General features: G+C 36.5%; 1 protein-coding gene across 2 annotated transcripts in view; it reads left to right on the top strand.

Annotated features, from left to right (window-relative positions):
- Window positions 1–25,643, top strand: part of LOC111142469 (spire type actin nucleation factor 1) — a 179,976-nt gene that overhangs the window by 96,411 nt on the left and 57,922 nt on the right. For both annotated transcript variants that reach the window (XM_022495643.1, XM_022495644.1), the window contains exon 5: window positions 21,643–21,720. In XM_022495643.1, coding sequence (XP_022351351.1) covers window positions 21,643–21,720 — 78 coding nt within the window. The remainder of the gene's footprint in view (window positions 1–21,642; window positions 21,721–25,643) is intronic.

The raw sequence follows: 25,643 nt of genomic DNA on the forward strand, positions 1-25,643 counted from the left end.
TTCTAGATAGAACGCTATTACACACTTAATAGACTGAATATAGTATAAACATTTGTATGTACTGGGCAAAATATTCATGTGACTCAAAAATATTCATGTGACTCACACTTTGATATTTGCTTTATTGTGGTGGCCTGGAACCAAACCCACAATATCTCTGGGGTATGCCTATACATTTTAAGAATCAGACAGCATTTCTTCTGTACTTTGAGTTGGTATATATCAAGCAGAATTTTCAAAGTGATAACCTCTGATTTAACAAGTTGATTATCTGATCATCAGTGATGTTTCACACTGCCTTGTACCTGCATGTGTGTGTGCGCGTGTGTGTGTGTATAAAATTAGGATAAAATCTTAGTATCAAAACATTTGAGCTCCATAGCTGATAATCCTGATTTCATCGACTGAAAGTACTTCACGTTAAATTTCTTATATACTCAGTTGGCCAGTTTATTAAAATATAAATAAAACCCATCATCTATTCCCAAGTGTTATAGTTGTTCTGTGACATAGTAATTATGTTTATTAGACTTGGCTTACTTTACAAAGCACAGGGCTTTGTAGTTCATCATCTATTTATTTAGAAAGCAAATTCATTTTCATTCTAATCTTTTCATGATGTGATGATTTCCTTCTTAAACAATGAATGAGATCCATTAAGGTTATTCTGTGAATGATAGAAAAGTTTTGGATGGGCCCTGCTGTTACTGTGTCTCAAAGGCAATTTGATATCCTTGAAAGTAAGTACGTATTACTATGTCTCATAAGCAATTTGATATCCTTGTACGTAATTATAGATGGAGGGACTGGCTAAGCAATCCATTTAGTGCATCAGGTTGTATGAAAAAAGAGACAGCCTGTGCCCTACTGCCAGTAACCTGCCACTGCCCCAACCCTACCAGCAAATGTGGCTGGTGAGCATGTATGCTGGGGAGTGGAGAATTTAGCTTGGCAATTTCGAATGTAAGCTTTTTATTGGAAAAAAGGAAGTTACATAAATGGTAGTGTCCTTTATTCCATTGCTCTCTAGGTAGTGTTTGATCTTCAGTCCCTGGTTATTATTATTAATTGAAATTATCAGTTCCTTAAACTATAATCCCTACTGCTTTCCTGTATTATATACCTACAGCTATAAAGTGACCTCTGTTGCTTCCTCCATTTAATCCTCATGAGTAATCCTGTGACTCTTACTTTGCTGCTTGGCAAACTGAGGCTTAGAGAGATTAGGGACTAACATAGAAGTAAATTCTCAACACTTCTGATGCCAGCGTTTCCATCTTCATCCCCGTGAAGGTGTTCTAATGTGTAACTGCTGTTTTCCTGAAGGAAAATGTAAATGTATACACTAATATGTATACGTTAATACAGGCTTCTGAGTGGGATTGGAAAGAAGTTTGTAGGAACCAGAGAATAAAATTTGGAGCTGGGAGAGAAGAACTTGTGTGTTTGTGTGTGTATGTGTGTCTTGTCTGTCTGTCTGTCTTACACATGCACACAAATGGGAAAGGGATGGCAGGAAAGGTATCATGTTAAGTTTAGGTACGATAATATGAAGATGGGAGATGGGAAAAGACAGGAGCGTCATAGAAATGTCAAGACTGAAATAAAATAATTTTAAGATTAGTAGAAGTCAGTTGATTTTATTCCAGTATGTTCCTAGCATGCTGTAACCATCATTGCCTTTTGGTTGAGAGTGTGTAGCATGCTTGACCCCGCACCCCAATTCTACATTAAATACATTGTTTCACAGTAGTGGTATAACTTTATTTACTGTAGTAGAAAAGGAAAAAGTTGGTCTATCAGAAAAGTATAGTATATAAAAAGAGTAGGTTGCTGGGGGTAGGGGGGTATTGAGAGGGTGGTTGGGTTATGTACATTGGGGAGGGTATGTGCTATGGTGAGTGCTGTGAAGTGTATAAACCTGGCGATTCACAGACCTGTACCCCTGGGGCAAAGAACATATTATATATCAATAAAAATAATTAATAAAAAATTGCTCAAAAAAGAGTATTTTAATGGAAGAATCCTTTTTTTAAGCAAATAACTCACTTTAAAATTTATATTTATAATATTTATATTAATAGTGATCATATTTTAAAAGCCCCTTTATGGTTGGCGAACCATTTTATTTCACTCATTATTCATGTGACTTACATCACATAGCCTTTGCTAGATTTCTCTCCACTTATCTTTAGAAAGGGAGGAGTGGGCATTTAGATACGCTAAGACTCCTCCAGTCATAAACTTTTCTGCAGAAAGTAGTTCATGAAACTAAATCTTTGTTTTATTCATTCTCATTTTTGTAACAGTTTTATTGTATAGGCAAAATATATACAGACAAACATTTTAAGTGTAAGCCCAGTAAAATTTGCTATGAAGTTTTTATTTACCATTTTATAATATATTTCATACTGTTTTACATCATATTTTAAACTTGAGTTGGATTCTGTAGGAAAGCAATGCAGTGTTGTAGATTTTAAAGGAAAGCTCAATATTGACGTTACTAATATATTGATGTCAGTAGCCACTAAAAATTCTGTATTTAAAAATGAATGGTAAAAACAGTCCCAGTAAAGAAGAAATTCCTGATACAATATTAGTCATAAATGAACAAACTAAAAATAATTGAGATTTGTGAAACATTATATGTTCATATTATTGCAGTAAGAACGTATATTAGAAGGCATTTAAAATAGACTTTAAAGCCATAATTTCTGGGGGCACCTGGGTGGCTCAGTTGGTTAAGTATCCGACTCTTTATTTTGGCTCAGGTCATGATCTCTGGGTGGTGAGATCAAGCCCCTCTGGGTATGGAGCCTGCTTAAGATTGTTTTTCTTCCTCCCTCTGCCCCTACCCCTACTCTCATGTGCATGCACTTTCTCTTTCTCTCTAAAAAAATAAAAATAAAGTCATAATTTCTGTTTTTTAGGAAATTGTATACTCAACGTGATGAAACTTTCTCTCCCCTTGCGCTTTCTTGTGTCATATATATAACCAACCCAAGAACTAAAGTAGAATATTCCAAACGTTTTGATCTTTAAGGGATAAGATGTCTATATAGTTAAGCCATCTTAGATTTCTTCAGAGGCAGCTTCTACAGGTGTCACCTTCTGATTATCTGATTATAATGATCTTTGATCTCTTCTCAAGTGTGGTGCTTAATTTGTTTCTTACTGACATCTTAAACTCCCCTTATAAATTCTGTCTTCATTCACCATTTTGATTATGGTCTTTTATTTGCATCCTTCAGGCTTAAGCTGAAAGTAGCCTCAGGTCTCCTCTCTGTACTCTTATATATTTATCACACTCAGTCTTTTTCTTTAAAATCAGTTATCCTGTTTATTTCCTTCCTCACAGCTATCACAGTTTTCTTACTCATTGGTGTCTGCCAACTAGAAAATTATCTCACCAAGGGCAGAGACCTTTTTTCTCTAATTCACTGCTGTATCCCAGTATAATAGGGCCTCTGTAAATAGTTGATCAGTGTGAATGAATTAGAGAATCTGTGGTTCAGCTACCGTAGATCTTCTTTCATGCCAGATATCTTGAATCTTGGTCCCCTGACACTCTTGACTTGTCTCCAGAATGCAGAGCCTCCTTCATGTTCTCACTGCTTTGTGCCTTCCTCTATAGGCACAAAGCAGTGCCTGGGCCATGGCAGCACCTCCTGATGTTATTTCTCCTTTCATACGCAGTCTGCCCACCAGCATTACGCCCCTATGTGGAGATCTTGTTGGATACTTGGTACTTGTAGGTAGAAAGTTTAGACTTATAGGTAGAAAGTGACATAGGAAAGCATTCACAATCAGGCCCTGATTTTACTTTCTGGACTCTTCATTCACTGTTCACATATGCACCCTCTCTTCCAGTCCCTGAGCACCCAGGGGCTCCTTATTTACCTGAATTGCCTCTTTCCCCTCTTCTCTCACTTAGAAAATGCTTACTTATTCTTACAACCTAACTCAAATGTCTACTACTCTGAAATGGTTTTTCTGATTTAATTTCTTTATTCTCTGTATTCATTCACAGAGTGGTCTGCTTTTGCTACTAGCACTTATCATAGTACACTGTAATTACTGTTACAATAAATTATAATGAATTAGCTGCTTATGGTGATGGAAAGAATTGGGATTAGTGCTACTTTTTAACATTTTAGAAATAATGACAAACTACAAAAATGGATCTTGAGATGGGAGGTGAGGAAGATATGAAAGATGTGTCTATAAACCTCAACATGGGAGAAGCAGCGAGGGCACTGGGTGGTTTTGTCAAAGTTTGAGAGAACGTAACAGCTATACTTAACTGTCACAAATGCTCTTGAGTAAAGAAGCACTCAATTTCAGAACTAGAATCAGTTGGCAAAATTGATTCATGTATACAACAGATATTTAATGTGCCTCCTGTGTGATAGGTGCCACTGTAGTTAATAATAGCTAGCATTTATTCCATACTTACTCTGTGTTAGATTGTGCTCTAAGATTTATACGTGCATTAATTCATGTAGTTCTCGCAATGAGCTCTGCATAAAGTGCCATTATTACTTCCATTTTTATAGGGGACACAATAATGCATGAGATAAACATGGTTTCTGTCCTCACAGAAGTTACACTCAAGTAGAAATAACAGTATAAGAGCAGCCATTCCAACACTGTGATGAGGGCCACTGTGGGAGCACCTAAGGAGAGCACCTAACCTAAGGAAGGAGACATTTTGTTTCCTGTGCCAATGCAAATAGCTACAACTGTTTTAAATTAGCATTATGCCTAAACTGGTGAATCATTAAATTCTACTCCTGAAACTAATAATACAGTATATGTGAACTAAATTGGATTTAAATAAAGAATTAAAAAAAAAAAAATAGAGGCACCTGGGTGGCTCAGTTGGTTTAGCCTCTGCCTTTGGCCCAGTTCATGATCTCAGAGTCCTGGGATCAAGAGGCCCATATCAGACTTCCTGCTCAGTAGGGAGTCTTCTTCTCCCTCTCCCCCTCCTCATGCTCTCTCTCTCACTTGCTCACTGTCTCAAATAAATAAATAAATAAAAATCTTTTAAAAAATAAAATAAAAGTAGCATTATGCCAAGACATCCAAGTCCAAGAAACACAGAGAGTTCCAAACAAGATGAACCCAAGGAAGCCACACCGCAGCACATAATTACTGTGCACATAATTAAAACGGCAAAGGTTAAAGAGAGAATCTTAAAAGTAGCCAGAGAGAAAACAAAAAGTTATATGCAAGGGAAAACCTATAAAGCTATCTTATCAGCTGATTTTTCAGCAGAAACTGCAGGCCAGAAGGGATTACTCTACAACCAAGAATACTGTGAGGTTATCATTCAGATTTGAAGGAGAGATAAAGAGTTTCCCAGGCAAACAAAAGATAAAGTTTATCACCACTAAACAAGACTTAAAAGAAATGTTAAAGGAACTCCTTCAAGTGTAAAGGAAATAGCTGTAATTAGACAGGAGAAAATTATGAATAAAAAGATGTAAAACACAATAACGTGGAGATAACGTGGAGAAGGGAGTAAAAAGAGAAGAGAAGGGGGAAAAAGATTTTTTTTCTCTTTTTGTTTTTCAAGAATGTGTTTGAACATAAATAACCATCAAATTAATATAGATTACTGTTTCCTTAGGTTGTTATGTATGAGCTTCATGGTAACAAACCCAAAACCTATGCTAGGTAGCCAAAAAATAAAAAGAAAGCCAAAGAGAACACTGTAGAAACTCGTCAATCAGAAAGAGAGCAAAAGAAAAGAGGAAAGGAACAAGGAGACAAACAACCAGAGAACTATATAAAAATGGCAATAAGTACATATATATCAATAATTAAGTATAAATGCCCTAAATGCTCCAATCAAAAGACATAAGGTGGCAGAACAGATAAAAAATAAGTAAAACCAAGATCCATCTATATGCTGCCTATAAGAGACCTCAGACCTAAAGACATGTATAAAGTGAAAGTGAAGGAATGGAAAAACACTCACCATGCAAATGGAAGTGAAAAAAGCCAGGGTAGCAATACTTATATCAGACAAAATGGATTTTAAAACAAAGACCAAAATAAGACAAAGAAGGAATACGCATGTAATGATAAAGGAAGCAATCCAACTAGAGTTCATAGTAATTGTAAAATCTACACACCTAACACTGGAACACCTAAATACATAATTAAGACCATACATGAAAAATCCACAGCTGGAATAGCTAAATACATAAAGCAAGTATTAACAGACATAAAGAGGAAAATTGATGGCCATGCTAGGGGACTTTACCACTCTACTTACATTAATAGATAAATCATCCAGACAGAAATTCAGAAAGGAAATTATGTATATATATGTATATATATGTATATAACATATATATACATAGATATATGTATATGTATATAACATTCCATTCAAAAAGAACAGAATACACATTGTTTTCAAGTCCACAGAGAACATTCTCCTGATAGATCACATATTAGGCCACAAAATGAGCCTCAATAAATTTTTTTAAAAGATTTATTTATTTATTTCCTTGAGGGGGAAAGCACACACAATAGTCAGGGGAGAGGAAGAAGAAGAGAATCCTCAAGCAGATGCCCTGCTCACTGAGCATGGAGCCCAACCTGGGCATGGAGCCCATGACCTGAGCCAAAATCAAGAATTGGATGCTTAACTGACTGAGCCACCCAAGTGTCCCATGAGCCTCAATAAATTTAAGAAGATTAAAATCATAATCATGGATCTTTTCCAACCACAATGCTGTGAAACTGGAAATATATCACAAGAAAAAAATTAGAAAAACACAATCATGTGGAGACTAAATAACATATTAAACAACCACTGGGTCAGTGAAGCAATAAAAGAAGAAATAAAAAATACATGGAAAGAAGTGAAAATGAGAACATAACAGTCCAAAATCTTTGAGACACAGCAAAAGCAATGTAAAGAGGTAAGTAAATAGCAATAGAGGCCTAACTAAAGAAACAAGAAAAGGCTCAAATAAACAATCTAACCTTACACCTAAAGGAACTAGAAAAAGAACAAAGGCCAAGGTGAGTAGAAGAAAAAGGAAATAATAAAGATCAGACTGGAAATAAGTGACACAGAGACTTAATAAAACCACAGAAGAGGATAGATGAAACTGAAATCTGGTTCTTTGAAAAAGTAAACAAAATTGGCAGACTCTTAATCAGTCTCATCATGAAAAAAAAAAAAAAAAAAGGAAAGTACCCAAGTAAATAAAATCAGAAATGAGAGAGAAGTAACAGCTGACACCACAGAAATACCAAGGATTTATAAGAGAAGACTACAAAAAAGTACATGCCAACAAACTAGGCAACCTAGAAGACATGGACAGATTTTAAGAAACATACAGTCTTTCAAAACTGAACCAGGAAGAAACAGAATATCTGAACTGATCAATTATAAAATTGAATCAGTAAACAAAAAATCTACCAAAAAATAAAAGTCCAGGACCAGATGAATTCATGGGTAAATTCTGCCAAGCACATAAAGAAGAGGTATTCTCTTCAAACTATTCCAAAGGATAGAATAGGAAAGAAGACTTCCATATACATTCTACAAGGCCAGCATTACCCTAAACCCCAAACCAGCCAAAGACCCCACAAAAAAGAAAACTAAGGCCGATGTTCTCGATGAAGATAGATGCAAAAATCCTCAAAATATTAGCAAACTACATACAACTATACATGAAGTCATCATTCACCGCGATCAGGTAGGATTTATTCCAGAGATGCAAAGATGGTTCAGTATTTGCAACATCATACATCACATCAACAACACTAAGGATAAAAATGATATGGTCATCTCAATAGATGCAGAAAAAGTATCTGAAAAGATTCAACATCCATTTGTGATTAAAAACTTCAACAAAGTGGGGTTACAGGGAACATACCTCAACATAATTAAGACCATATATGAAAAATCCACAACTAACACCATACTCGGTGGTGAAAAATTGAGAGCTTTTCCTCTGAGATCAGGAACAAGACAAGAATGTCTGTTCTTGCCACTTTTATTCAATATAGTACAGAAAGTCCTAGCTACAACAGTCAGACAAGAAAAAGAAATAAGCAGCATCCATATTGGTAAAGAAGAAGTAAAACTTTCACTGTTTGCAGAAGACATGATACTATACATAGAAAACCCTAAACACTCCATCTAGAAACTACTAGAAGTAATAAACAAATTCAGTAAAGTAGCAAGATACACAATACCCAGAAATCAGTATTGTTTCTATACACTAATAATGAAGTAGCAGAAAGAGAAATTTAAAAAACATTACAATTACACCAAAAAGAACAGAATACCAAGGAATAAACTTATAACCAAAGAGGTGAAAGATCTAAAACACGGATGAAAGAAACTAAAGATGCAAAAAAATGGAAAGATACTCTATGCTTACGGATTGGAAGAATTAATATTGTTAAAATAGCCATATAACCCAAGGCAATCTACAAATTCAGTGAAATCCTATCAAAATACCCACAGTGTTCTTCACAAAACTAGAATAAATAATCCTAAAATTTGTATGGATCCACAAAAGACCCCAGCTAACAAAAAGCAATCCTGAGAAAGAACAAAGTCAGAGGTATCACAATCCCAAATTTCAAGATGTCCTACAAAGTTGTCGTAATTAAAACAGTTTGGTAACTGGCACAAATATAGACACACAGATCGATGGACTAGAATGGAGAGTCCAGAAATAAACTCATGATTATATGGTCAATTAATCTATGACAAAGGAAGAAAATGTACACAATGGGAAAAAGACAGTCTTTTCAACAAATAGTGTAGGGAAAACTGAACAGCTACATGTAGAGGGATGAAACTGGACCACTTTCTAACACCATACACACACACAAAACTAAAACTCAAAAATGGATTAAAGATCTAAATTGAGGAGCACCTAGGTGGCTCATTTAGTTAAGCATCCAACTCTTGGTTCTGGCTCAGGTCATGATGGTCCTGGAATCAAGCCCTGTGTTGGGCTCTATGCTGGGTAAGGGGTCTGCTTATCCCTCTCATCCTCTCCCTTTGCCCTTCTCCCCATACTCTCTTGCTCTCTAAAATAAATAAAATAAAATCTTTTTAAAAAGTGACCTAAATGTAAGACTCGAAACACTAAGAATCTTAGAGTATACAGGCAGTAATTTCTCTGACATCAGCTATAGCCATATTTTTCTAGATATGTTTCCTAACTTAAAGGAAACAAAAGCAAAAATAAACTATTGGGTCCACATCAAAATAAAAAATTTTTTGTACAGCAGACAAAGCCATCAGTAAAATAAAAAGGCAGTCTAGTGAATGGGAGAACAGATTTGCAAATTATATATCAAATAAGGGGTTAAGATCCAAAATATGTAAAGAACTTCTACAACTCAACACCCAAAAAAACCAAATAATCCAACTAAAAAATAGCCTGAATAGACATTTTTCCAAAGAAGATATGGCCAGGAGACATGTAAAAAGATAAGATGCTCAACATCACTCATCATCAGGGAAATATAAATCAAACCTGCAGTGAGATATCACTCCACACCTGTCAGAATGGCTAAAATCAAAAAAATAAGAAATAACAAGTGTTGGGAAAGATGTAGAGAAAAAGGAACCCTTAGGCACTGTTGGCAGGAATGCAAACTGTTGCAGCTACTGTGGAAAACAGTATGGAGGTTCCTCAAAAAATTAAAAATAGAATTACCATATGATCTAGTAGTTCCACTACAGGGTATTTACCCAAAGAAAATGAAAACACTTATTTCAAAAAAATATATGCACTCCTATGTTTATTGTAGTGTTATTTACCATAGCCAAAATATAGAATATTATGCAGCCATAAAAAAGGATGAGATCTTGCCATTTGCAGCAGCATAGATGGACTTAGAAGGCATTATGCTAAGTGAAATAATTCACACTGAGAAATACATACTATATGATTCCTCTCATAAGTGGAATAAAAAAAATACGAATAAACAAAAAGCAAAATCAGACCTATAAATACAGAGAACAAACTGATGGTTGCCAGAGGGGAGGGAGGAAGGTGAGGGGTTGGGTAAAATGGGTATAGGTATGTGAGAGATACAAGCTTCCAGTTACAAAATGGATAAGGCACCAGAGTGAAAGGCACAGAATAAGGAATATAGTCAATGATATTTTAATAACGATGTGAGGGCACATATGGGAGCCACACTTGTGGTGAGCATAGTGTAATATATAAACTTGTCAAATGACAAAATGGTACATCTGACACTAATACAGCATTGTGTGTCAAGTATACTCAAATAAAAATAAAAACTTCTAGAAAAATTAAAATACAGGGGTGCCTGGGTGGCTTAGTCAGTTAACTCTTGATTTTGGCTCAGGTCATGATCTCAGGGTGGTGAGATTGAGCCTCAATGGATGTAGAACCTGCTTAAGATTCCCTCTCTCCCTCCATACCCCTCCCAACTCAAAGCCTCTTTCTGTCTCTCTCTCTCCCAAAATAAAAAATTTTTAAAAATGAGATCTAGTTCTTAAAAAAAAAAAAAAGGGTAAAAATAGTAGCAGTATGCCAGTGTCTTGATTTTCTGAATGTTTAAGTGATCCTTAGTTATATATGACTTTATTTTAAACCTTGTCATTCAAATTCTTCTGAACGGTTAAATCTTACCCTAAATTTAATGAAAATCCTGTGATGAAAGGATGATCTTTAGATGCTTAGATTGAAGCCAGTCTAATATTTGACCAGATACTGGAATTACAGGGTAAGGAAATGAATTGGAAATAAGCATGACTCATTATAAATCTTCACAACATTATATGAGTGTTTTTATACTACATAATCAACAGCTATTACTGTGACCCTTCATTAAGTGTCCTATTATTATTAGTCCTATATAAGAAATCAAAATTTCATGATGAAATCTTTGAGCTCAATTTATTTTAGGTAAGATTATTACCAAATATTTTACCTAAAATGGAATATTATGTACACACATGCACGCAAATGCACATACACACATATCTATAAAGTTTCTTGTTGCTGGGGGGAAAACAGTGTTTTTGGAATTGACTTCTGTTGTCAAATATTTCTTATCTTTTTGAAAAAATCAAATAACCACATTTTATTACCTGAAATTGGTTGGAAAATAAAAACAAGTATTTCCCACCCACCATCTCTTAGAAGCCAGTAATCAGATCCACCTGTGTCATACCATTGCCAGTGACCACATTCAGTTACATTTAGGCAGGTGCATGTGACATGACTTTCGAATTTATTCTGCCTGACTACACTCAAAGATAAAGCCCCAAGACCTCTGTCTCATTCACATATTGAAGTCTATTTTAATCTGCTTTCTCATATTTTCTCCCTTTTATTCTCTTAATGCCTGCTCAAAACACCCCCAATAATAAAACTGTAGCATTTAAGTTAGCTGGAAATTCCTTCCTACAGCTAAAATGGATTTATGTTCTTCCAACTGGTGAACATACCCTGTTTTGAAAGAAAGGACTACCACCAGATGTCTGTTTGTAAGGTTGCCATTTGTTCATTTTAATGAGATCATCCATTATTAACTTTTCAGGGCCCATGTCAATGTCTGTCTCTTTTTGACTGATTTATTATTTTGTGAATGTTAGTAAGTGTGCAAAGCACTTACCTTATCAGAAGTAATTAAATTACCCTCTCTGCCCTGGGTGTCTTTGCTGTTATCACTACTCTCCCTTCTTAAAATGTTGCAAAAGAATCTTTACTTGTCCTGTAAGTTCTTCAATTTAATTAACTTTATTTTAACAAAAAAAATTTACAAGGTTCAAACACTCCAGGAGTACTGTTTCTTCAAAAATAGTAAATTGTACCCTTCTGCTTCCTCCTCCTGGCCACACAGTCCCTGTCCCATAGACAACATATACTGTTATTTCTTCTTCGTCCTTACGGAGATATTTTATCCATAACTAACAAAAATATAATATTTTTTCTTCCTTATTTATGCTGTTCTGAACTTTCCTTTTTCATTTAATAATATATCATGGAGATCATTTCATATCTGTACATAGTGTTTATATCTTTTATGTCTTCATAATATTCTGTTGTGTGGATATACTCTGATTGATTTAATCAGCCCTTTATTGACAATTACTAGATTACTTCCAATTTTTTGCTATTACAAATAATGCTGCAATGGATAGTTCTAAAGCTGTTTTTCATACTCATATATGTAGGAAAATTAGAATTGCTGGTTCCAAGGAAGTATGCATTTATAATTTTCATAAAGCATGAAATTGTCTTCAATAGACTTTTACCAATTCACACTCTCCTTAGCATTGTGTAAGATTTTCTGTTTTCCGACACGATGTGTTTTCTAAATGATAGGTGAAAATTTGTATCCATAGTTTTAGCTTACATTCTCCTTACTATGAGTGAACGAGATTAGGTACCTTTTTATCTGCTTAGTAGGCATTTGTGTCTATCAGTTACCTAATTCATATCCTTTGCTCCTTTTTCTAATGGAGTATGGGTCTTCACTTGTTGATTTGTATTTTTTTAAAGACTTTATATATTTATTTGAAAGAGAGAGTGCTCGCCCCAGCACAAGTGGGGGGAGGGACAGAAGGTGAGGGAGAAACAGACTCTCCACTTAGCATGGAGCCCTACAAAGATGGGAGGCTGGATTTCAAGATCCTAGGATCATGACCTGAGCCAAATATGAGACCTGAGAATATGAGAAAGTTAAGTAACTGACTGAGCCCCTCCCCCACATCCCTTCATTTGTATTTCTTAAGAAAATAGCTTTTTGTGATATAATTTGCAGATATTGTCTGTGATATTTTAATGATCATTTTATGATTATCACTGCATTTCTTTAGTTGTGGAGACTTAATGAGTATAAAAACTGAAAGGGTGATTATTTTTTTAATAATTTTTTTATTTTTTTATAAACATGCAATGTGTTATTAGCCCCAGGGGGACAGGTCTGTGAATCGCCAGGTTTACACACTTCACAGCACTCACCATAGCACATACCCTCCCCAATGTCCATAACCCCACTTCCCTCTCCCTCCCCCCTTCCCCCCAGCCCCCCTCAGTTTGTTTTGTGAGATTAAGAGTCTCTTATGGTTTGTCTCCCTCCCGATCCCAGCTTGTTTCATTTATTCTTTTCCTACCCCCCAAGCCCCCATGTTGCATCTCCACTTCCTCATATCAGGGAGATCATATAATAGTTGTCTTTCTCCAATTGACTTATTTCGCTAAGCATAATACCCTCTAGTTCCATCCACATCGTTGCAAATGGCAAGATTTTATTTCTTTTGATGGCTGCATGGTATTCCATTGTATATGTATATATGTGTGTGTGTGTGTGTGTGTGTGTGTGTGTGTGTGTATATCACATCTTCTTTATCCATTCATCTGTTGATGGACATCTAGGTTCTTTCCATAGTTTGGCTATTGTGGACATTGCTGCTATAAACATTCGGGTGCACGTGCCCCTTCGGATCACTACGTTTGTATCTTTAGGGTAAATACCCAGTAGTGCAATTGCTGGGTCGTAGGGTAGCTCTATTTTCAACTTTTTGAGGAACCTCCATGCTGTTTTCCAAAGTGGTTGCACTGAAAGGGTGATTATATAGAGAGATACTGTGAGTCCAGCTACTTGGGGTGGATGGTCATTAAATCCTCAGCCTATGTGTGTACATGTGTAGATGCATGTGTGTGTCTGTGTGTGTGTTAACAAAAATATTGGAATGTAAGAATGATACTCCTTTCATAGAACCTAGAAATGAATTTCCTACATTTTGATGACTGTATAGTTTTTCTAATTTCTTCAGAAATTCAGTTTTACAGAAATGATCAACTTACAGTTTAGTATCTTAACATTTTACATTCTTTCATTAAGTAAAATGCTGACGTTCTCTCCTTTTGTGGTAGTTATCTTCTCCCTGTCATACCCCTCAGGTAGAAGAGTGTGTTACATCCTTAAGAAAGTGCCATGAAACTTGATGAAAATAGGGCGCCTGAGTGGCTCAGTCATTAAGCGTCTGCCTTCAGCTCAGGTCCTGATCCCAGGGTCCTGGGATCCAGCCCAGCATCAGGCTCCCTGCTCTGTGGGAAACCTGCTTCTCCCTTTCCCACTCCCCCTGCTTGTGTTCCTGCTCTCGCTATCTCTCTCTTGTCAAATAAATAAATAAAATATTTTTTTTAAAACTTGATGAAAATATAAATCATATCTTTAGTAATTATCCATTAACTCTTTAATATACATAAGAGGCTTCCAGTTATTAGAAGAACTGTTATAGTTCCTTGGAAGTTTTTTTATAACCTAATTTTCAAAATATTGCTTTTGGGCTGGCAAATAGATAAAATCCCTTTTCTTGCTTTTCTCTGTGGTAAAAATATCTCAGAAAGGACATCATGGCTCTGAATCTTTGTGGTTGGTATACATGTTCTATTTATTATAGGCAACATTTGTATTAGTGATTTTGTCACTTGGGAGATGAATTTAATAGTAATTTCTTTGAAAGCATATTAGTGTATATTGAGTAAAAAAAGGTTTAAGGAATTACTAAAACATATTCCTTTTTACACTTTTAGAAGTTTCTAACTAAAAACATGTACTAAGTACATAGAGGAATATCAATAAATGTTAGTTTTAAGTGGTTAACAGTATGAAGGAAAATGGTCATCATGGGAATGCTGTTATTAACATATTTATAAATATATATATATATTTTTTTTTAAGATTTTATTTACTTGACATCAAGCAGGCACAAGCAAGGGGAATGGCAGGCAGATGGAGAGGGAGAAGCAGGCTCCCCACTGAGCAGGAAACCTAATGTGAAACTTGATCCCAGGACTCTGGGATCATGACCTGAGCTGAAGGCAGATGCTTAACTGACTGAGCCACCCACACACCTCCATGACTATATTTATAAGGGTGGGCATTTATATGCGAGCTGATGTTGAATCTACACAATTGAATTAAAATTATTCTTTGAGCATTTGATATACTTGTGACTCAGAGATTTTATTTGTTTATTTTTTAAGATGCCAGAAACAGAAAGTGTTGGCATGGAGCACTTCTAATTGCTAGTTTAAGAATGGTTATGTCAGATATGCAGAGAGTTAATTGCCATGTGGGTGCTCACTTAGAACTTTCTCACCATATTCCAAGCATAAGTCGGCATCTGTTATTACATTTGTACACGCAAAATAATTTATTCAGAAGCTAGAATATAATTGACAGAAGCTTGCCACTAAAACTAGAAAAGTATATAATTTACTTTCATATTACTCATTTATTTTTTCTGCTAACTAGAAAACCTGAGATTTCTAGTTGCACATCTGTTCAGGCTTATTCAACTATAATATTCACAGATTCTCAACTATTTTATTTGATTTATTTGTGAGTCAAGATTTTGATTTCGTGAAACAACTAGGGAAAGGTCTCATTTAGTAAAAGAATAAAATGTTTTTGTGGTGGAGTAAAAGTGTTCTCAGTCAGATCCTCACAGATATTTATTGGCTTATAATGACTAATACTTACTAAATGCTAAACATGAGCCAGGCTGCATTCAATATTTCTTCCGTATTATTTCATGCAATATTAGCAAAGTCCAAAAAGTGATTATTAGTATCTGCATTTTACAGATGGGAAAACAAGCCAAAGATTAGAGAAGTTAAATGACTTGCGTAAAGTCACACAGCTAGGAAGCGTCAGCACTAGTTTTTGCTACTTTTTTTCAGAAGAATAAAGAAACATGAAACTCTTGGACTATTCATTTAAACTATCTTTAGTATTATACAGAGTGGATAGTTTTTCTTAGTAGCAGGGAGTTAGGGATTTTATCACAGCCCAGAGGTAAAGTGGAGATGCATAAATGTGTAGCAGTGAGACCATCTGGATTACATTTAGTCAGGCTTATGCTGGAGAACAGTAAAATTTAAGGTTGGGTGGGAAAGGGCCCATGTGCTTCTCATATTATTCGACCAGAGTACTCCTAAGACACAGAAGCATGAACTCATATTTCTGGATAAGGAGACATATTAAATCATAACTCTTTCAGTTGCAAGTAACAGAAATCCACTCAAATTAGCATGCATAGAATGGCTGGAAGATTTACTGGCTCACATAAATGGGAAGTCTAAGGGTATGCACAGCTGGATCCAGTGTCTCAAAACCTGTAACCAGGGCTGGCTTTCTCCCTCTCACTCCTCAGGATGGGCTTTTACTAAAAGGCACGTAAGATGACAGTCTATAGCTTAAACTTTACATTCTCTAAGTTTAATAACTCCAGCAGAAAGTCGTTTCTCATAATTGGAGCAAAAGTATCCTGGAGGAAAATTCAGTCATGTACTTGTTCAAGAACCAGTCACTGTGGTCAGGAAAATGGGCCCCACAGGCTGGTGGAGGCTGTGTCGTCACCCTTGTGAGTAGGTGATGAGGTGTGCCAGGCATGGGGTTAGCCCTACTTAGACCGTAGGGTTGTATTCCCCAGTGGAAAGAAGGAAGGGGGAAATGGTTTCTAGACAAAACAACAGATGCCTACTGAGGGATATGTTGTTCAGTGCAAATCAAAAGGTCTTTGAGGTCATGCGTTTTACCTTTAAAATCCATGTAAATTTTGTTGTATGTCTGCATCTGTTATAATATTTTAAAAGCATTCCTTGTGTGGATTGAGTTCCTGCAGGAAATGGATTCTGAGGGGTAAACTATGAATTCAGGAAGTCTTACTGGGAATTGGTTTGGGGAACACCTGTGAGGGAGGAAAAGCTGAACTACAGTGCCAGAACAGCAGGCCTCAACCAATCCCACACAGAGCTCAGAAGTTGCGATGGCCCTTCAGGGTTGTCCCAAGGGAGGCAAGGGGGCCTGACCTGTGTATTTCCACACAGACTGATGATTGGGTATGGGCTACCCCAGGGACGGACACACCTGTGGCAAAGCAGCTCCTTGCTCCAGGTGCTGAGCACAGCTCCTGGAGCAGGATTAGGCTGTGACCCCTTGGCAGACAACACCTCCAGCAGCCAGTGAAAGAGAGAACTTCATACCTCAGGGGGGTGCAGGGTGTGGACCTGGGCAACTGACCACAGCATCCATTACATTATCTTTGAGTAAAATTGACTCCAGGAAATGTCATATTTATATGTCATTGTAAATGCTTCCTGGCATATTGCTGTACTGTTGGAACAAGTACTTCAGTTTGGAGGCCACAGCAGAGACACTGGGAACCCACCGAGAGGGAGTGAAAAGATAAACCAAATGAGGAAGAAACTGGAGCAGAAATAACAGTTGAGAGACCTACTGTAATCAACTTTAGTAGTAGCCATAGGAATCAAGAAAAAAAAGAAATATTTTCATCTTGCCAAAGACCACCCATCTTCTACTGTACCCATACTGTTTGTCTTGCTTTCTGTTGTTTGGGTCCTAGAAGAGCTAGAGACCATTGGAAATTAAAATTAACATTTAAAGTATTATTTGTCTCTGGGGTACAGGTGTGTAATTCGTCAGTCTTACACAATTCACAGTGCTCACCATAGCACATACCCTCTCCAATGTCCATCACCCAGCCACTCCATCCCACTCACCCCCCTCCACTCCAGCAACCCTCAGTTTGTTTCCTGAGATTAAGAGTCTCTTATAGTTTATCTCCCTCTCTGGTTTTGTCTTGTTTCACTTTTCCCCTCCCTTCCCCTATGATCCTCTGTCTTGTTTTTCTGACTTATTTCACTTAGCATAATACCCTCTAGTTCCATTCACGTCATTGCAAGTGGCAAGATTTCGGGGGTTTTGATGGCTGCATAATATTCCTCTGTGTGTGTGTGTATGTGTACACCACATGTTCTTTATTCATCTGTTGATGGACATCTAGGCTCTTTCCATAGTTTGGCTATTGTGGACATTGCTGCTATAAACACTGGGTGGGGGGCACGTGCCCCTTCAGATCACTGCATTTGTATCTTTGGGGTAAATACCCAGTAGTGCAATTGCTGGGTCGTAGGGTAGCTCTATTTTCAACTTTCTGAGGAATCTTCATACTAGGTGTCCAGAGGAAATTCACTTCCTTAAATCTCTTTTCTTTTGCTATTTTAATTATAAAAAGCTAGAAAGAACACACTTCTAGTCAAAAGAATAATATATACCTTAAGTCATTAATTGTTTTTTGGGATAGAGGCTGGATTAGAGTCCTCAGAGGAACAAAATAAATGTGTGTGTGCCTCTTCTTTTGGTTTCCTTTCTGCTCAGCTCTGATTTCAAAATATGAATATTTGATGAAGATTGTGGGCTTGGGTTGAAAACCGTGGCTTTAAATCATCAGAGATTTTTTTAATGACCACTAATAATCCCTAGCAAAAAATTAGGTATTTTGATTATCAGAAATACTGTGCATACCAGGACATCTGGTATGTCTTTAGACAAAAAAGAAAAAGCAAAAAGTCCTAACTTAGTAATAATGATTATTATTCAGATTTTGACATAATATTTTACCAGATATTAAGTGCCCATGATCTGCAAAGCCCAGTTACAGTTCATAAACTCTGTTCTTTTATAATAATCAATTCATAAATACCAATTTTTGCAAAAGTAAAGTACAGCTTTATCCAGCTGTTTTCTAAGACTTTTCTAAACCATTGGGGGTCAGCATCAGGACACTTAAGTTCCCAACAGGACCATTCATCTGGTGTCTCTTTCACACTTATTACTTCATGTCTGAGACCCTGATGCCACTTCTCCCTGCTTCACTCTGCTCCATCCCACCCGCAGGGAGACTATAGCCATGTCATTTAGCCTCAGTTGTGAGTCCATCCACAGCAAGGGTTGTGCTTGGGGCTAAATGTTGGCTGCTTGAAGCCTTAGCACTTGTTAGCTGTCATTATTTCCCCACACCCTGCTGTAGCCAAGAGCTGCAGCCAGGACCACTGGAAAAGAGCAAGGCTCTGGAATGGGGCTGGGGCCGTACAGAAAAGTTAGTGGTACGTTTTTGGAGTTGCTTTCCCCAGAGGCTGTAAATGCAAGGTCCTGCTATTTAACTGATTTCATATATATATATATATATATATATTTTTTTTTTTTTAAAGATTTTATTTATTTATTTGAAAGACAGAGATCACAAACAGGCAGAGAGGCAGGAAGGGAAGCAGGCTCCCTGCTGAGCAGAGAGCCCGATGCAGGGCTCGACCCCAGAACCCTAGGATCATGACCCGAACCGAAGGCAGAGGCTTTAACCCACTGAGCCACCCAGGCACCCCAAACTGATTATATTTTAAATACAACAACATTGTGATATAGATGGTAATACCTTCCTCTTAATGGTGGGGAAACACAGACCCAAAGATGGTAATGTAGCATGACTCAGGAGTGCTGAGTATCTCATTACATAATCTCAAGCAAGAAACCTGGCTTTGTTTTAAAATACAGTTTCTCCTGCTGTCCAAAAGTTCTCATTATGCCGCTTCACTTTTATAGAAAACCTACATTAGGAAAGACCTACATCAGGACGGTAATGGTTTTTTCCTTAAAAGCAAAATTTCTTTGGATTTCTTTCAGCTAGCCAACACAATGTAGGTGCTAGTGTAGGTCTTCAGTTGAAATGAAGTGGCTTACATGAACTTTCAGAAATCGGAAGATACGTGTAATCATGGAAACACATTCTGAAACAAGTAAAAGTGTTCCTCCCCTGACTAATTTCTTTCGTAGCAAGAGAAGAAATAATGCATTATTTATACCTCATTTTCTTCAAATGTTCAGAGTGATTTTATTCTTTGTATATTAATACTCCTATACATTATTAAGTACAAAAAAAGAGCAGGTGGTATTATTCTCATTTTGCAGAAGATCAAGCAGATGTTGAAAAGCCAAAAATAATTGGTTTAGAAATGTTTTCTATGAAGTATTCATTATTTTCATATAAATTAAAGTAGGTTTCATACAGTACATTTAAACTCAGTCCACGTGCATTCAGGAAAATAAGCTCAACAAAAAAATATACTAGAGTTGATTTATTGTGAGTAGGAATTAGGTATAACACAAACTGATAATAGGTGAATAGACATTTTACTTATCAAGATTTTCTTAAAATTGCAAATGTTGGATTAATGCAGTTTCATAAGGTATAACATTGTGTGTCAACTATACTCAATTAAAAAAATTAAAAATTAAGCAAAAAGGGTCCAAACTTGCAGTTATAAGATGAAGAATTTCTGGAGATTTAATGTACAGCATGTTGACTTTAGTTAAAAATATTGTCTTACATGCTGGAAAGTTGGTGAGAGTAGATCTGAAAAGTTCTCCCCACATACACAAAAAGGTAATTATATGAGGTGATGGAAGTGGTAATTAACCTTATTGCACTAACAATTTTTGCAATATATACATGTATCAAATAATAAAAAGCATCTTATATATTGAAATTTATTCATGAAATTATTTTACAAATATATATGGAGCGTAAAAAGTACCAGTGCTTACATCAGCCACTGAGAATAGACTTTTGTTTCATGAAACCTAGGGGGAAGGCACACACAAATGTAAAATAACAGTGTGATAAGGGCTAAAGAGGAAGGTGTACAGTGCTATATGCCATTGTACAATAGGAAGATTTGGCTTAGTTGAGGGGGAAGGAAGGGCTTTCCTGAAGAATTGGTGATTCTTTTGAGCCTAATATCTGAAGAAAGAGCAGAAACTTTTCATTACTTAGGAAATGAAAGAGACCAGGCATGGGGGTTAGGGGTGAGGAGAGGAGAGCATCCAGGGCAAGACCACATCAGAAATGAGGCAAAAGATGGCCACAGTCGCCAAACTGTGGAAAGAACCAAGATGCCCTTCAGTGGATGAATGGATAAGGAAGATGTGGTCCATATACATTATGGAGTACTATGCCTCCATCAGAAAGGATGAATACCCAACTTTTGTATCAACATGGATGGGACTGGAAGAGATTATGCTGAGTGAAATAAGTCAAGCAGAGAGAGTCAATTATCATATGGTTTCACTTATTTGTGGAGCATAACACATAACATGGAGGACATAGGGAGATGGAGAGGAGAAGGGAGTTGAGGGAAATTGGAAGAGGAGATGAACCATGAGAGACAATGGACTCTGAAAAACAATCTGGGAGTTTTGAAAGGGCAGGGGGTGGGAGGTTGGGGGAGCCAGGTGATGGGTATTATGGAGGGCATGTATGGCATGGAGCACTGGGTGTGGTGCAAAAACAATGAATTCTGTTACGCTGAAAAGAAATTAATAAAAAAAAAGAAATGAGGCAAAAATTAGGTAACGTTTAAATTAAGAGATCTTCAGGGGAGATAAAAAGAAGAGGGCTTAGGTTATATGGAGGGAGTGATATCTTTGAGATAATGGTGGGTTGAATATGGAGGTTGAGGGAGAGGGCTGTGTCATTACCACTTAAGGGTGCAAGTTAATGTGGTGACAAAGTTAGCTACAAGGCCTAGAAGGAAATTTGAATAAACAATCTCAGTTCATCCCTCTGTAATATTGTATTTACTCTAGTCTACTATTGACTGAAATCTACAGAGAAGTAGATTCTGTACTATCTGCTTTAATATACTTTGTTTGAAGGTATCTGTTAGAAATTTTAATTTGGGAAGCTAGCTTAATGAAATTTTTATCCCTAAATGTTTTTATTTTAATTGGTAGAATCTTAAGAAGATTCAAGAAATGGAAAAAAGTGATGAATCCAGCACAGACCTGGAAGAGCTGAAAAACGCTGACTGGGTAAGTATTTGGATATTCTCTGTTCTACTTAGTGTTGAAGACATAGTGTAATGTGTTTTTTGGGGTTTTGTTTTGTTTTTTAAAGATTTATTTATTTATTTTGGAGAGGGAGAGTGCATGAGTGGTGGGGGAGGGGCAGAGGGACAGAGTGGGGAAGCAGACTCCCCACTCAGCAGGAAGCCCATCACGGGGCTCAGTCTCAGGACCCTGGGATCCTGACCTGTGCCAAAACAAAAAGCTGGACACTTAACCAACTGAGCCACCCAGGCACCCCATAGTGTAATGTTTTTTAAAGTGCTTGTTATTGGGGTGCCTGGGTAGCTCAGTCACTTGAGCATCTGCCTTCAGCTTGGGTCATAAACCCAAGGTCCTGGGATCGACCCCCACTTCGGAGTCCCTGCTCACTGGGGAGCCTGCTTCTCCCTCTGCCAGTCGCCCTGCTCGTTCTCCCTCTCTCACTCTCAAATAAATAAAATCTTTAAAAAATAAAATAAAATGCTTGTTATTAAGGGCTGTAATATGAATTGATACTGTATGAATTTGAATATCTAGTCTTATGTTTGAGGAACTGTCTATCCCCCATTTTACAAAACTAATTGGTTTTATTAAAGCAGCCCCAGATGTCTTCTGAGAATTTAGGTGTTTCAAAATGCTGACCTTTCTAATTGTCTTAACACTTTAGCATACTCTTATAAGTTAGAGTTTAAGCTCTGTTTCAGAATAAGATGTGAAACTATAAGGTAGTACATTCATTTATCTGATGAATAGTTATTGGCTCTCTGCCCTCATAAAACGGAAGACAGACTTTCAGCACAGATGATTGCAGTATATTTATGTGGCACACTTTGAATAGCTGCTGTTTTTCTGGCATGATTCTAGATCCTAGTGAAACCAAGACTCCCTGCCCTCATATATCACTTAGAGTTGGGTGGGCGCGACAGCACTGAGGACGGGAGAGTCAGTGTCATGAAATTAGACTGAGGTATGTTCAGGTGTCAGTGGGAAGCCCCAGTTCAGGATTCTGACTTTTCAGGTTAAGGATAAACAGTGGTTTAATAATGACATCATTAAATGAGGAACTAGGCATAGAAGCAGATTTGAGGATATGAACAGGTTGCTTTTGACATATTAGATTTTAATTGTTTAATTGTTTTATTCTTTTCTAACAGCTTTATTAAAGTATAATCAGCGTGCAATAAGTTGCACATATTTAAAAGGCACAATTTGATAAGTTTCGATATGTTCATACACACATACATACCCATGAAACCATCACCATAATCAAAATAATGAGCTCACCCATCACCCATCATCCCCCAAAGTTTCCTTATACTCCTTTGTAATCCTAGTTCCTGCTTTCCTTCTCCCCAGTTTCTAGGCAATCAGTGATCTGCTTTCTCTCACTGTAGATTAGTTTGCATTTTCTAAAATTTCGTATAAATGTAATCATATAGTATGTACTGTTTTTTGCTTGGCTTCTTCCATTCCGCATAATTCTTTTGGGATTTCATCCATGTTGTTGCCTATATCAATAGTTTAATGTTTTTGTTACTACTAGTAGTCCCTTCTGTTGTATGGACCTACATGTATTGATATATGAATGTAAATATTCTTAATTTATTGAAGATATCTTTACTGAGATATTTGGAATGATATTAATCTGAAACATTTAAGAGTAAGGTTAAAAAACAAGTAGCCTGTAATATCTTATGAGTCTTGTAATTTTAGAATAATATCGATTATCAAGTTTCCTTTGTATAGAATACTCTGGTAGTCTTTTTCCAGCTGTATTTCATCTTAGCTAATACATTTATAAATTTGTTTTCTTACACATGGAAACCAGAAGAATAACTCCAGGTAGTCAGAATTTAGCAAACAGTTATTATAAACTTGAACTAAAAATTTATTGCCTTAAGGCAGACTCTTTTAAAAACTAGTAGGATTGGGGCGCCTGGATGGCTCAGTGGGTTAAAGCCTCTGCCTTCGGCTCAGGTCATGGTCCCAGTGTCCTGGGATTGAGCCCCACATCGGGCTCTCTGCTCAGCAGGGAACCTGCCTCCTCCTCCCTCCCCCCGCCTGCCTCTCTGTCTACTTGTGATCTCTCTCTGTCAAATAAATAAATAAAATCTTTTAAAAAATAAATAAATAAAAAATAAAAAAATAAAAACTAGTAGGACCACTGACAAGAGATACACTAACTGCAGAGAGATTCCATTTGCCTAGATCACCAGTCTATTTCTTGTAAGACCATTAAAGTGAATTATTTAGAAATAGTAGAAAGAAATGAGTAAAGAATGAGGAATAGAATGAGGGAGAATTAGGATATCTTTAATGGCAGGATCTAAACATCTCGGGATCTTGCTTGAGGAATATGAGGTAAATAAAATCTCTGGGAGTACATACAATGACAGTCATGTACTACTTTAATGCTAACTGTGACTTTAATTTCTGGATTAAATTTCTGAAAATTTTGCCATATGATAATATATAAAGGACTGGCTATATAAAGGTCTGTTTGAATCCTTTCATAATTATTGCGAAATGTCAAATGTGAATAATTATCCTGTAATTTATCTGCTTTGAGAATTCAATGTTTCACATATGTCAGATTTTCTTAAAGCCCAGGCAGGTCAAGAAAAGAGGCAGAATTTTAAAAGATGAGATGATATTTGAACTGGATCTTAAAGGAATCAGTATAAGAGAATTTGGGACTAGAGCATTTTCAAAAGAAAAATCTAAATATTTTAGGAATATTGTATTAGAGTAACTTTAATGGCAGAATCTAAGAATCTGTTTAAAATAGAAATATTTTAGAAGGTATTCTAATGGATATACTACAGTACTAAGTGCATCAAATCCTTTGTGGAATAGGAAATGGCATACCCGTTTTTAAATCGTAAATTGTTTTTGAAGAAGTTTAGAAGACATTTTGAAGAAAACTGAAGACATTTTTGAGAAATTTAATCCACAATTACTTTATGTAGATAATTCTTAGGAAATACCTCACTTTTTTTTAAAGTTTTATTTATTTAAGTGATCTCTGTTACCTTACGTGGGACTCAGACTCACAGCCCTGAGATCAAAAGTCCCAAGCTCTTCCAACGGAACCAGCCAGATACCCCTAGCCCTTGGTTTTTAATAAATATATTTAAGTAGCTATGTGAGCCGCTTATTAATTTTAACAAACAACAGTGTTTCAGCTAAATATCATAATGATTTACCTTTCACAGAAGTAGAGACTATGACACCTTAGCTTATAGGCTGGAAAATTAAAGTATTAGTGTAGAATAATAATAATAATAATATACATATTTAATGTCTTATATTATTATAAGAACTTCATATATATCTCATTTTCTTGAGAGGCCAAAAAGGCGATCACTGTCATTTGTTAAGAAAATGGATATTAAGTGATTTGTGCAAAGATAGTGATAACATAAAAATCATTTTTGAGCGTTTTCCACGTACAGAACACTGTGTATCAGCTCTGACCTTCTCAGTAAGTTATGAAGTACCACTTTCTTTTATTGATGGGGAATCCAGGGTTTAGAAAGGTGAAGGAACTTGCTGGATATCAAGTAGCTACTAGGTGGTTGTATCAATTAGGGGTGGCCATAGGAATCCTGCCGCGTAACCAACCACTACAGAATCATAGTCACACAAAGCAGTATATTTACTGAACTCATGAGTACAGATGCATTGTGGTAGCTCCACTCTGTGTATGTCTCATCCTTCTCCTGGGCAGCATGCCAGTCCAGGCATGAGGTTCTCATGGCAATAGAAGCACAAGTGACAAGCCCATTGTGCATTCGCTTTTGCAGCCTTTGGTCACATCATATCAACTACTGTTTCAGGGGCCAGGCAAATCATGTAGCCAAACCCAGTATTAGGGTATGGGACGTATACTTCTCTTCAGTGAGCAG

Source organism: Enhydra lutris, unplaced genomic scaffold (assembly GCF_002288905.1).
Source record: "Enhydra lutris kenyoni isolate GAN:26980312 unplaced genomic scaffold, ASM228890v2 scaffoldscaffold8, whole genome shotgun sequence".
NCBI lineage: Eukaryota > Metazoa > Chordata > Mammalia > Carnivora > Mustelidae > Enhydra > Enhydra lutris.